We start from the raw sequence: 13,088 nt of genomic DNA on the forward strand, positions 1-13,088 counted from the left end.
GATGGTTGAGAGGCTGGGTTACTGTACCCATCTGATGGGTGAGAGGCTGGGTCACTGTAGTACTGATCCACCGTATTACAGTTACACCACAGTTAAATCACATGGTATAATATCACAGTTACACCACAGTTAAATCACATTATATAATATCACAGTTACACCACAGTTAAATCACATTATATAATATCCCAGTTACAACACACTTAAATCACATTATATAATATCACAGTTACACCACAATTATATCACATGCTATAATATGCAGCCTGCTGACCAGACTGCTCGTGCGCGTATGTCCATCTGCGCCATCGAGCGTATGTTGATTTTGTCCACCCACACCAGACGCAATCAGGACACGCAGGTTGAAATATGAAAACGAACACGGAACCAACTATATTAATTTGGGGACAGGTCGAAAAGCATTAAACATTTATGGCAATTTAGCTTGCTAGCTGTTGCTAGCTAATTTGTCCTGGGATATAAACATTGGGGTTGTTATTTTACCTGAAATGCACAAGGTCCTCTACTCCGACAATTAATCCACAGATAAAAGGATTAATCTAGTTAGTTTTTAGTAATCTCTCCTCCTTCAGGATTCGTCTTCTTCTGTGGACTTTATATGGCAGTTGGCAACCAACTTTAAGGTGCATTACCACCACCAACTGGACTGGAGTGTGGACCTCAGTTCATCTTTCAATCACCCACGTGGGTATATACTCCTAAAAACCAATGAGGAGATGGGAGAGGAGGGACTTGCAGCTCGTCAAGCGTCACAAATAGAACCAAGTTCTATTTTAGCGCCTGGCTACGCAGACGCTCGTTGACGCGCGCGAGCAGTGTGGGTGCAATGATTGAATAACATGTATGTGTACATTTATTTTTGCAACGCTCGTGCACTTGACGCGGGCAGTGTGGTCAGCATGTAAATATTTAAATAAAACAGTTAGCTGGTTTTGTGATGAACATGCTCTGTAATCACTTAGTAACCCAAGCAAAGCTGCACTGTGAAATCTCAATGTTACCCTGAAGCCTATGATGCTTAGGTATATCATTCTCATGTTGGCATCCGTCCACAGAGAAGTTCACATGATGTAGCCGGAGGATGAGATGTTTAGCCACATACAGTACAGTACACATGTAAGAGCGTGGGACTGGGCACCGGTCTCCTGGCTGCATGGGACTGGTTTGACTCAATCATAGTACTGTATGTAAAGGTTTCCTCACTTATTTGGATTCATATAGTAAAAGTGTGCCCATCTATCACGATCACGTGACCAAAGTCCAAATATCACTCACTGCAGCAAAGATCACTCACTGCAGCAAAGATCACTCACTGCAGCAAAGATCACTCACTGCAGCAAAGATCACTCACTGCAGCAAAGATCACTCACTGCAGCAAAGATCACTCACTGCAGCAAAAATCCCTCACTGCCGCAAAGAACACTCACTGCAGCAACGATCACTCACTGCAGCAAAGATCACTCACTGCAGCAAAGATCACTCACTGCAGCAAAGTAGCTGCATTTGCATTAGCTGTTTTCTAGTGACGTTTATTTGGATACATCCATAACAACGGGCTAATGAGGTGTGATTTCGCCTGGCGTAGAAAATGTGCTCACTCGTCAGGACACTGTTGTTCAGAGGAGCTAGCCAACAAACACAGCTAAACACAATCACTTCAAACTGAAGCTGGAAAGACTGAAAACTAGCTGCACTTCGTTTAGTTTTACCTGTTTTCTATTGACATTTCTTTGTATATATCCATAAAAATTATGCCAGCTGATTCATGATGTCGACTGGCTGAGAAACGTTGCCTGTCTGTCTGTCGGTCTCGTCCCGACTCTCGCCACGTTCATTACTATGGGACAACTGGAGATCCAATTTGAATATTGAAACAATGCTGCAAATGTCAGAGAGACAGACAGCAATGTTTATACAAATCACCGCTGTTGAAAACTAAAAGTTAGTCTAAAAGAAATGTGAGATAATGTCTAGATGCTTTTTATAGTGGAGATTAAGTTTATACATTGCCTGGCTGGGCTGATGAGACAGTGGATTGCGCAGTCAGATGGAACAGAGTAAATAGGCATTATAACGTCATAGATTTAGCCGGTGGTAATTTGTGGAATAGACACCGACTAGAATGTGGTTTTAACCAATCAGCATTCAGGACGTTGTTTAATAAAGGCCAATAACTAAGTCAATATCCAATATCCAATCATGTTTGCTGCTTTCACAGTATCTTTTGATTTATTTTGAGCATTTCTGAGTTCTAACCATTGACTCATTCTAACCTCATCCAGATTGTTGAAGTGTCAGGAGGGCGTCTGGTGGTAGTCTGCAGTAACTGTTTTAAGTGAAATTGAGTCCAGAGATATGGTTGGTACATTCTATCTTAGTTTTTTGACTGCGTTCAATGTTCTCCTTGACCAGAGAGTAAAGCGTGCAAATGAGATATGAATGAAGAATGCAGGCAGGTAGCAGTATTGACCTTAGCCACATGATATATGAATGAAGGACACGCAGGCAGGAATCAGTATTGACCTTAGCCACATGATATATGAATGAAGAACGCAGGCAGGCAGCATTATTGACCTTCGCCACATGATATATGAATGAAGGACACGCAGGCAGGAATCAGTATTGACCTTAGTCACATGATATATGAATGAAGGACACGCAGGCAGGAATCAGTATTGACCTTAGCCACATGATATATGAATGAAGACGCAGGCAGGCAGCAGTATTGACCTTCGCCACATGCGACATGGACAGTAATTTCAACAATAACAGATCTAATTCAAGGCAGTAGACTGTACTATGGAGGGGAACGGGAGGGTAACCATATCACTCACAATAGATCACTATAAGAGAACCGTTTATACATTGTTTAATGTTCCAAGGCAGCAGGAAGAGAACACATCAAGAGTTAGGGTCAATAGGTATGGACATAACATATAAAGAAAGACAAGTGTCTCCAGTCTAGGCACACCGTTCAATAAGCCTGTTTGAAATTCACCAAAGGAGAAACATAACACAGACGTTGCTGTTGAGACTGGTCCCAGATCTGTTTGTACTGTTTTTTGCCAACTCCTATAATCATTGTCACGCCAAAACAATGACACATCTGGGACCAGGGTATATGTTGCTTTATCCTCTTGCTCTTAAATCAGAACATCACATTGACCGCTACATTAAATATGAATAAGTGTACGTTCCAAATGGTTCCCTATGGTTTATATAGTGCACTACTTATGACCAGGGCCATGTGGGCCCATTTGAAACCCAGCCTTGGAACATAGATGGAAAATTAATTTTCTATAGACAGTTATTTGTGCACTCACCGCTTATTTAAAAGGGGCATTCTGCAGTTCGAACAATAACAAAGTGGCTCACCCTGCCACAGCTTTGGTAACCAGTTGATGGATAGGGCTGGAGAAATGTAACTACTCTCAAATTCATGAACAAAGCTATGGATACAAGGACTGACCATCCGTGATATCTAAATGATCGTTATAATGATATTTTGAGGCTATAAACATTTACATTATTTACAAACAAAGGAATAAAACAAGTGTTATATTTTGGTTTCTGATGGGGTATGTCAGTTGAACTAAGCTCATGAGGCATCTATAAGTTATTTTCTTCAAGAATCAACGGGACTATATATCGTCAATTTGAATCTTAATCTAAAAATGGATATAAGAACTGCAGATTTGCCCCTTTAAAGTAATCCTATGGCCTTTCCAGATGCAGAGGTTAACTGGTTTTATCCTGTCAATTGTTAATAAAGGACTTAACTGGTTTAGTGGCTATGTCGGTCATGTCAGAACAATGTCTGCGTCCCTAATGACACCCTCTTTTGCCTATATACTACACGTCTTTTGACCGATGCCCCAAAGTAGTGCACTGTAAAGGGAATATGGCTCCATTTAGGACACAAGCCAACGACACTACAATGTTTATGCTAATGTCAGCTCTGCTTAAACCTAGACTGTAAACAAATTCCTGTCAACACTCATCTATAGTATAGTATACACATAGTATAGTACACATATAGTATAGTATACATATAGTATAGTATAGTACACATATAATAGAGTACACATATAGTATAGTATATGTATAGTATAATAGACATATTGTATAGTGTAGCACACATATTGCATAGTATACATTTAGTATAGTACACATATAGTATTGTAGAGTACACGTATAGTATAGCACACTTATAGTATAGTATATTATATGTATAGTATGGTATAGTACACATATACTATTGCAGAGTACATGCATAGTACACATATAGTAAAGTACAGTACCCGTATAGTACATGTATAGTACACATATAGTAAAGTACAGTACACGTATAGTACATGTATAGTATGCACTGTGTTAAAATATCGTGCATTAAAACACTCAATAAATATTGATTTTAAAGAACAGTAAATACTTACATCGTTTGCATCCACATTTCTTTATCCTTTTGGGATCTGTGATGTCATCGTGGCAAGCTTTGCAGTAGAAAAGTGCCCTATGAAAACACCCCAGACATATTTTATTGTCCAACCATCAGTAAGTCCAAGACTAATTTAACATAATTTGATGTCAAACTCTATTTGGAGGCTTTCTGAGTCTTTTCTACAGAGAACAATTAAATACTTTCACATACAGTGCATTCGGGAAAGTATTCAGACCCTTTGACTTTTTCCACATTTTGTTATGTTACAACCTTATTCTAAAATTGATTAAATCGTCTTTTCCCTTTTCAATCTACACACAATACCCCATAATGACAAAGCAAAATAGGTTTTTAGAAATGTTTGATATGTGTAAAAAAAAAAAAAATTATATCACATAAGTATTCAGAGCCTCGAGTCTTCTTGGGTATGACACTACAAGCTTGACACACCTGTATTTGGGGAGTTTTTCCCATTCTTCTCTGCAGATCCTCTCAAGCTCTGTCAGGTTGGATAGGAATTTTGCTGCACAGATATTTTCAGGTCTCTCCAGAGACATTCGATTGGGTTCAAGTCCGGGCTCTGGCTGGGCCACTCAAGGACATTTAGAGACTTGTCCTGAAGCCACTCCTGCGTTGTCTTGGCTGTGTGCTTAGGGTCGTTGTCCTAGTGGAAGGTGAACCTTCGCCCCAGTCTGAGGTCCTGAGCGCTCTGGAGCAGGTTTTCATCAAGGATCTCTCTGTTCTTTGCTCCGTTCAGTTCATCTTTCCCTCAATCTTTCCCTCATCTTTCCCTCAATCCTGCCACTGAAAAATGTCCCTACAGCATGATGCTGCCACCACCAAGCTTCCCCGTAGGGATGGCGCCAGGTTTCCTCCAGACGTGACACTTGGCATTCAGGCCAAAGAGTTCAATCATGGTTTCATCAGACCAGAGGATCGTGTTTGTCATGATCTGAGAGTCCTTTAGGTGCCTTTTTGGCAAACTCTAAGCGGGCTGTCATGTGCCTTTTACTGAGAAGTGGCTTCCTTCTGGCCACTCTACCATAAAGGCCTGGTGGAGTGCTTCTGGAAGGTTCTCCCATCTCCACAAAGGAACTCTAGAACTCTGTCAGAATGACCATCGGGTTCTTGGTCACCTCCCTGACCAAGGCCCTTCTCCCCTGATTGCTCAGATTGGCCAGACAGACAGCTCTAGGAAGAGTCTTGGTGGTTCCAAACTTCTTCCATTTAATAATGATGGAGGCCACTGTGTTCTTGGGGACCTTCAATGCTGCAGACATTTTTTGGTACCCTTCCCCAGATCTGTGCCCCAACACAATCCTGTCTCAGAGCTCTACGGACAGTTCCTTCGACCTCATGGCTTGGTTTTTTCTCTGACATGCACTGTCAACTGTGGGATCTTATATAGACAGGTGTGTGTGTGCCTTTCCAAATCATGTCTAATCAATTGAATTTAACACAGGCGGACCCCAATCAAGTTAGAAACATCTCAAGGATGATCAATGGAAACAGGATGCACCTGAGCTCAATTTCGAGTCTCATAGTAAAGCTCTGAATACTTATGTACATTTTTTGATACATTTGCAAACAAATCTAAAAACCTGTTTTCACGTTGTCATTATGGGGTATTGTGATGTCATTATGGGGTATTGTGATGTCATTATGGGGTATTGCATATAGATTGCTGAGGACATTTTTTATTTAATCAATTTGAGAATAAGGCTGTAATGTAACAAAATGTGGAAAAAGTCAAGGGGTCTGAATACCTCCCGAAGGCACTGTACAAGTACCTACCTCTTAACTTCTTTGGCATCGCTGGCGATAAAGAACCCCAAGGTTCCTTCCTGCATCTTCACATGGTTCCCAGGGTTGATGAGAGTGCTGTTGTAAATACAAACAAAAATAGATGGTCGTCAATGAGGAGAATCATTCTGTTACAGACAGTTAGCATCCTAATGCTCTAATCACAAGGAATGGTACACACTTAGACAAGACCACTATCTGGTGTGGACAAACAGAGTTTGGTGACTGTAACGTAGCTCATGAGAATCACTGTAAAACAAATGTAAATCAAAGTTGTCACTGGTATTATGAAATTGACTGCATCATCCAATGGGAATTTGTAATGATGTAATGATTGATTATGATTAATATATAGAACCTCCATCTGTCAAGGATGAGAATGAACATTCAGGTAAGGTTAGGTGTCTTAGAGAGAACAACATTAGATCTAAGGTACTGGTCACCCCAGACCAGTCTGAGCACAACCATACCTGTATACTAGCCTGGTCACCCCAGACCAGTCTGAGCACAACCATACCTGTATACTAGCCTGGTCACCCCAGACCAGTCTGAGCACAACCATACCTGTATACTAGCCTGGTCACCCTAGACCAGTCTGAGCACAACCATACCTGTATACTAGCCTGGTCACCCCAGACCAGTCTGAGCACAACCATACCTGTATACTAGCCTGGTCACCCCAGACCAGTCTGAGCACAACCATACCTGTATACTAGCCTGGTCACCCCAGACCAGTCTGAGCACAACCATACCTGTATACTAGCCTGGTCACCCCAGACCAGTCTGAGCACAACCATACCTGTATACTAGCCTGGTCACCCCAGACCAGTCTGAGCACAACCATACCTGTATACTAGCCTGGTCACCCCAGACCAGTCTGAGCACAACCATACCTGTATACTAGCCTGGTCACCCCAGACCAGTCTGAGCACAACCATACCTGTATACTAGCCTGGTCACCCCAGACCAGTCTGAGCACAACCATACCTGTATACTAGCCTGGTCACCCCAGAACTGTGACAAATCACATAATATGTTACATGGACTCTGTTTTAAATAATAGGGGTAGACATGATTTATGAATGACTAACCCTACATCTGTAAGGTCCCTGTCTCTCAGTCAAGTATTGAATTCCATTGTATTGAATTGAAGGACAGATTCAACCACAAATACCAGGGAGCTTTCGAACGCCTTATAAAGAAGGGCAGTGATTGGTAGATGGGTAACAATAACAAATCACACATTGAATATCTCTTTAAGCATGGTCAAGTTAATAATTATGTTGCGGATTATGTATTAAACCACCCAGACACATCAAAGATGCAGGCGTCCTTCTGAACTGAGCTGCAGGACAGGAAGGAAACTGCTCAGGGACGTCACCATGAGGTCATTGGTGATTTTAAAACAGCTACAGAGTTTAATGGCAGTGATGAGGACGGATCAACAACATTTTAGTGACTCCACAATAATGACCTAAATGACAGAGTGAAAAGAAGAAGACAAATATACAGAATACAAATATTCCAAAACATGCATCTTGTATGCAACAAGGTACTAAAGTAATACTACAACAACAAAAATCACAGCAAAGGAATACACTTTTTGGCCTAAATACAAAGCCTTATATTTGGGGCCATTCCAACATAGGGGCCTCCCGAGTGGTGCAGCGGTCTAAGGCACTGCATTGTAGTGCTAGAGGCGTTACTACAGATGCGGGTTCGATCCCGGGCTGTGTTGCAGCCGGCCGTGACCGGGAGACCCATGAGGCGGTGCACAATTGGCCCAGCGTCGTCTGGGTTTGGCCGGCCGGGATGTCCTTGTCCCATCGCTCTCTAGCGACTCCTGCCGGGCGCATGCACGCTGACACGGTCACCAGTTGGACAGTATTTCCTCCAACACATTGATGCGTCTGGCTTCCGGGTTAAGCGAGCAGTGTGTCAAGAAGCAGTGTGGCTCGGCTGGGATCGTGTTTCGGAGGACGCATGGCTCTTGACCTTCGCCTCTCCCAAGTCCGTACGGGAGTTGCAACGATGAGACAAGACTGTAACTGCCAATTGGGGAGACAAAAGTACTAAAACACAACAACTACACATCGCTGTGTAACTGCCTCCTTATTTTCAAGCATGGTGGTGGCTGCATCATGGTATGGGTATGCTTGACATCGGCAATACTGGGGAGTTTTTCAGGATAAAAAGAAACGGGATGGAGCTATGCACAGGCAAAATCCTAGATGAAAACCTGCTACAGTCTGCTTTATACCAGTCACTGGGAGAGGATTTCCCCTTTCAGCAGGACAATAACCTACAACACAAGGCCAAATCTACACTGGAGTTGTTTACCAATGTTCCTGAGGGGCCAAGTTACAGATTTGACTTAAATCTGCTTGATTTAAATGTATTTCAAGACTTGAAAATTGCTGTCTAGCCATGATCTCCAACATCTTGACAGAGCTTGAAGAAGTTGCAGAGTATGATGTGAAGATCGTTCACCAAAAGAATGACAATTAAATACATTTTAATACCACTTTGTATCACAATAAAATGTGAATCCATTCTGTCATAATTCACAAATGTTAACACTTGGCAAATTGATAACCTGTATAGGGCTGCATGTGACTTGTTCAACAATATTTTTACAATACAATATCTGACAAACATCAAGATGTACAATTGACAATGTGTAATACACAAGTAGGAGTGTCTCGACCTCTGAATGCTCGGCTATGAAAAGCCAAATTACATTTACTCCTGAGGTGCTGACCTGTTGCACCCTCTACAACCACTGCGATTATCTATGAACTTTTGAACATCTTGAAGAACGATCTGGACTTAATAATAGCCATGTACATACTGCTATAATCTCCACCCGGCACAGCCAGAAGAGGACTGGCCACCCCTCAGAGCCTGATTCCTCTCTAGGTTTCTTCCTAGGTTCCTACCTTTCTAGGGAGTTTTTCCTAGCCACCGTGCTTCTACATCTGCAATGCTTGCTGTTTGGGGTTTTAGGCTGGGTTTCTGTTGGGGACTTTATGACATCAGCTGATGTAAAAAGGGCTTTATAAATACATTTGATTTGAACTGTACCTGCTTTCCCGTATATCAGACTTGTACTCGATAGCGATTAGAAGCAGCTTTAGCTTCACATAGCACAGTCTGGAGAGGAGCATTCAAAAACATTAACATTATTAAACAATCAATGGGACAGAGAGAGAGAGAGAGAGAGAGAGAGAGAGAGAGAGAGAGAGAGAGAGAGGAATGTCGAGAGCGAACGATGGCGAGAGAAAGAGAGAGAGAGAGGAATGTCGAGAGCGAACGATGGCGAGAGAGAGAGGAATGTCGAGAGCGAACGATGGCGAGAGAAAGAGAGAGAGAGAGGAATGTCGAGAGCGAACGATGGCGAGAGAGAGAGGAATGTCGAGAGAGAACGATGGCGAGAGAGAGAGGAATGTCGAGAGAGAACGATGGCGAGAGAAAGAGAGAGAGAGGAATGTCTAGAGCGAACGATGGCGAGAGAAAGAAAGGAATGTCGAGAGCGAACGATGGCGAGAGAGAGAGAGAGAGAGAGAGAGAGAGAGAGAGGGAGAGAGAGAGAGAGAGAGAGAGAGGGAGATAGAGAGAGAGAGGGAGAGAGAGAGAGAGAGAGAGGAATGTCGAGAGAGAACGATGGCGAGAGAGAGAGGAATGTCGAGAGCGAACGATGGCGAGAGAGAGGAATGTCGAGAGCGAACGATGGCGAGAGAAAGAGAGAGAGAAAGAGAGAAAGAGAGAGAAAGAGAGAGAGAGGAATGTTGAGAGGGAACGATGGAGAGAGAGAGAGAGACAGTGGTATAGAGAGAATGAAAGTTGTAGAGAGAGAAAGAAAGAGAAAGGTGGGTGATGGTGATTGAATACAATTGATATAGTAGGTACTTCAGAAAACAGTGTCATACTTACTCACAAATGGTGGGGAAGGATAAGCCCACAAAGGCACTAGACAAGTACTCAGTATACATTTCATTGGCTACTCCTTCCAGGTAATACTTCTGCCACGTGTCCTCTTCAATCTGAAACAATAACGGATAAAACATGGCTTGCAAAGGTACAGTATGTTATCAATAACATATTTTATTTAACTCGCACAAAAAGTTAACAAAGTCACCATAAAGCAAATAACCCTGTAAGTGTAGGTACATCTACGGTGTTATCTTAAATATAAAATGAGTATTCTGAAATTACAATTACAGTCAGAATATGGAATACTTTGTATATTAAAATAGTCTGAAAATTCCCTTCATTAGTCTTTACTAAGACCCAGGCACCTACAGACAAAGTGTGACCAAAGGATGAAGAACAATGCTGTACAAAAGCCTGTGGAAAAGTGGAATAATCTCCAGCTCTTCCTGGTCATTCGAGACAGATTTGAACCAGCGACCTAACGATTACAGTCTGTTTAGGTCTCCCCAACATGTACCTTGATAAAGGACCTCATGGAGAAGAGGTTGGCCAGCATGGTGGAGAGGCCCTGAGCCAGACAACTCTGTGCTATGAAGCCAAGCTTCAGCTCAGCAAGGCAAATGGCATCGTCACCCTCCTTCCAGTTCCAACTGGGAATGTTCAAAAGGTGGGCCTGGGGACACGCAGGAAAGATGCAGAGACATTAGGGTTCCAAAATGTTGGTGTTTGTCCCAAAATTCCCAGGCTTTGTAGAAATCCTGGTTGGAGGATTCCGAATGTCCTCTCAATCCATTCTGATTCCGGGAATCTGGAAAAACCTGGGAATTTTGTGAAAGTTACCAGAATTTTACAACCCTAAATATATATATATAATTGAGGTGCAGGAAGAACATCAGTAGAGAACTCATGTTCTCCTGCCTCCGCTGGAGTTTAATGACACAGTGTAATAAGTAGCACTCTGAAGTGGTTGTACTGTACACACCTTGTTGTGGTACTGCAACATCTGGGTAATGATTCTGATCTTCGGGTGGTAGTTCTTGATGGATATCACCCTGAGAGGTATTGTTAGAAGAAACAATGTAAGATCCCGTCTACAGAATCTTGGACTCGGTAGTAACACAGTTTTCTTGCTAAGGGAACTTTAGAGTTGACATTGGCATATTGTATGGCAGTCAGTTATAACAGTCAATTATTTTTGGTACATTATCTATTATCATAACTCGAGAATACATAGAGCTGAAGTCGGAAATTTACATACACTGAGGTTGGAGTCATTAAAACTCATTTTTCAACCACTCCACAAATTTCTTGTTAACTATAGTTTTGGCAAGTCGGTTAGGACATCTACTTTGTGCATGAGACAAGTCATTTTTACAGACAGATTCCAGTGGGTCAGAAGTTTACATACACTAAGTTGACTGTGTCTTTAAACAGCTTCGAAAATTCCAGAAAATTATGTCATGGCTTTAGAAGCTTCTGTTAGGCTAATTGACATTATTTGAGTCAATTGGAGGTGTACCTGTGGATGTATTTCAAGGCCTACCTTCAAACTCAGTGCCTCTTTGCTTGACATCATGGGAAAATCTAAAGAAATAAGCCAAGAACTCAGAAAAAAAATTGTAGACCTCCACAAGTCTGGTTCATCCTTGGGAGCAATTTCCAAATGCCTGAAGGTACCACGTTCATCTGTACAAACAATAGTATGCAAGTATGAACACCATGGGACCACGCAGCCGTCAAACCGCTCAGGAATGACACGCTTTCTGTCTCCTAGAGAGACAGTGCAAATCAATCCCAGAACAACAGCAAAGGACCTTGTGAAGATGCTGGAGGAAACAGGTTCAAAAGTATCTATATCCACAGTAAAATGAGTCCTATATCGACATAACCTGAAAGGCCGCTCAGCAAGGAAGAACCCACTGCTCCAAAACCGCCATAAAAAAGCCAGACTACGGTTTTCAACTGCACATGGGGACCAAGACCGTACTTTTTGGAGAAGTGTCCTCTGGTCTGATGAAACAAAAGTAGAACTGTTTGGCCATAATGACCATGTTATGTTTGGAGGAAAAAAGGGGAGGCTTGCAAGCCGAAGAACACCATCCCAACCTAGAAGCACGGGGGTGGCAGCATCATGTTGTGGGGGTGCTTTGCTGCAGGAGGGACTGGTGTACTTCACAAAATAGATGTCATCATGAGGGAGGAAAATGACGTGCATATATTGAAGCAACATCTCAAAACATCCGTCAGGAAGTTAAAGCTTGGTCGCAAATGGGTCTTCCAAATGGACAATGACCCCAAGCATACTTCCAAAGTTGTGGCAAAATGGCTTAAGGACAACAAAGTCAAGGTATTGGAGTGGACATCACAAAGCCATGACATCAACCCTATAGAAAATTTGTGGGCAGAACTGAAAAAGTGTGTGCAAGCAAGGAGGCCTACAAACCTGACTCAGTTACACCAGCTCTGTCAGGAGGAATGGGCCAAAATTCACCCAACTTATTGTGGGAAGCTTGTGGAAGGCTACCTGAAACGTTTGATCCAAGTTAAACAATTTAAAGGCAATGCTACCAAATACTAATTGAGTGTGTGTAAACTTCTGACCCACTGGGAATGTGCTGAAAGAAATACAAGCTGAAATAAATCATTCTCTCTGCTATTATTCTGACATTTCACATTCTTAAAATAAAGTGGTGATCCTTACTGACCTAAAACAGGGGATTTTTACTAGGATTAAATATCAGGAATTGTGAAAAACTGAGTTTAAATGTATTTGGCTAAGGTGTATGTAAACTTCCCACTTCAACTGTATTCACATGCTCTCAAGCATAATTTTTGTCCTCTAGTCATGTTTCAATGGGATAGTAAATGTAATATGTTTTGTAAATCAACC

The 13,088-nt window shown here is 42.1% G+C and overlaps 1 protein-coding gene across 14 annotated transcripts in view; it reads right to left on the bottom strand.

Moving 5' to 3' along the window:
- Window positions 1-13,088, bottom strand: part of LOC115201715 (calcium-activated potassium channel subunit alpha-1) — a 192,796-nt gene that overhangs the window by 37,715 nt on the left and 141,993 nt on the right. For 13 of the 14 annotated variants that reach the window (XR_003879796.1, XM_029765556.1, XM_029765549.1 and 10 more), the window contains exons 13-19: window positions 11,181-11,250; window positions 10,716-10,871; window positions 10,199-10,308; window positions 9,350-9,418; window positions 6,257-6,343; window positions 4,458-4,534; window positions 2,856-2,864 (exon numbers count right to left, since the gene is read on the bottom strand). Coding sequence is in view for 13 of the 14 variants with exons in the window: in XM_029765556.1 (XP_029621416.1) it covers window positions 2,856-2,864; window positions 4,458-4,534; window positions 6,257-6,343; window positions 9,350-9,418; window positions 10,199-10,308; window positions 10,716-10,871; window positions 11,181-11,250 (578 nt within the window). In the remaining variant the exon portion in view is untranslated. The remainder of the gene's footprint in view (window positions 1-2,855; window positions 2,865-4,457; window positions 4,535-6,256; window positions 6,344-9,349; window positions 9,419-10,198; window positions 10,309-10,715; window positions 10,872-11,180; window positions 11,251-13,088) is intronic. The other variant, XM_029765560.1, reaches the window with a different exon arrangement.

Source organism: Salmo trutta, chromosome 10, assembly GCF_901001165.1.
Source record: "Salmo trutta chromosome 10, fSalTru1.1, whole genome shotgun sequence".
In the NCBI taxonomy this organism is placed as follows: Eukaryota; Metazoa; Chordata; class Actinopteri; order Salmoniformes; family Salmonidae; genus Salmo; species Salmo trutta.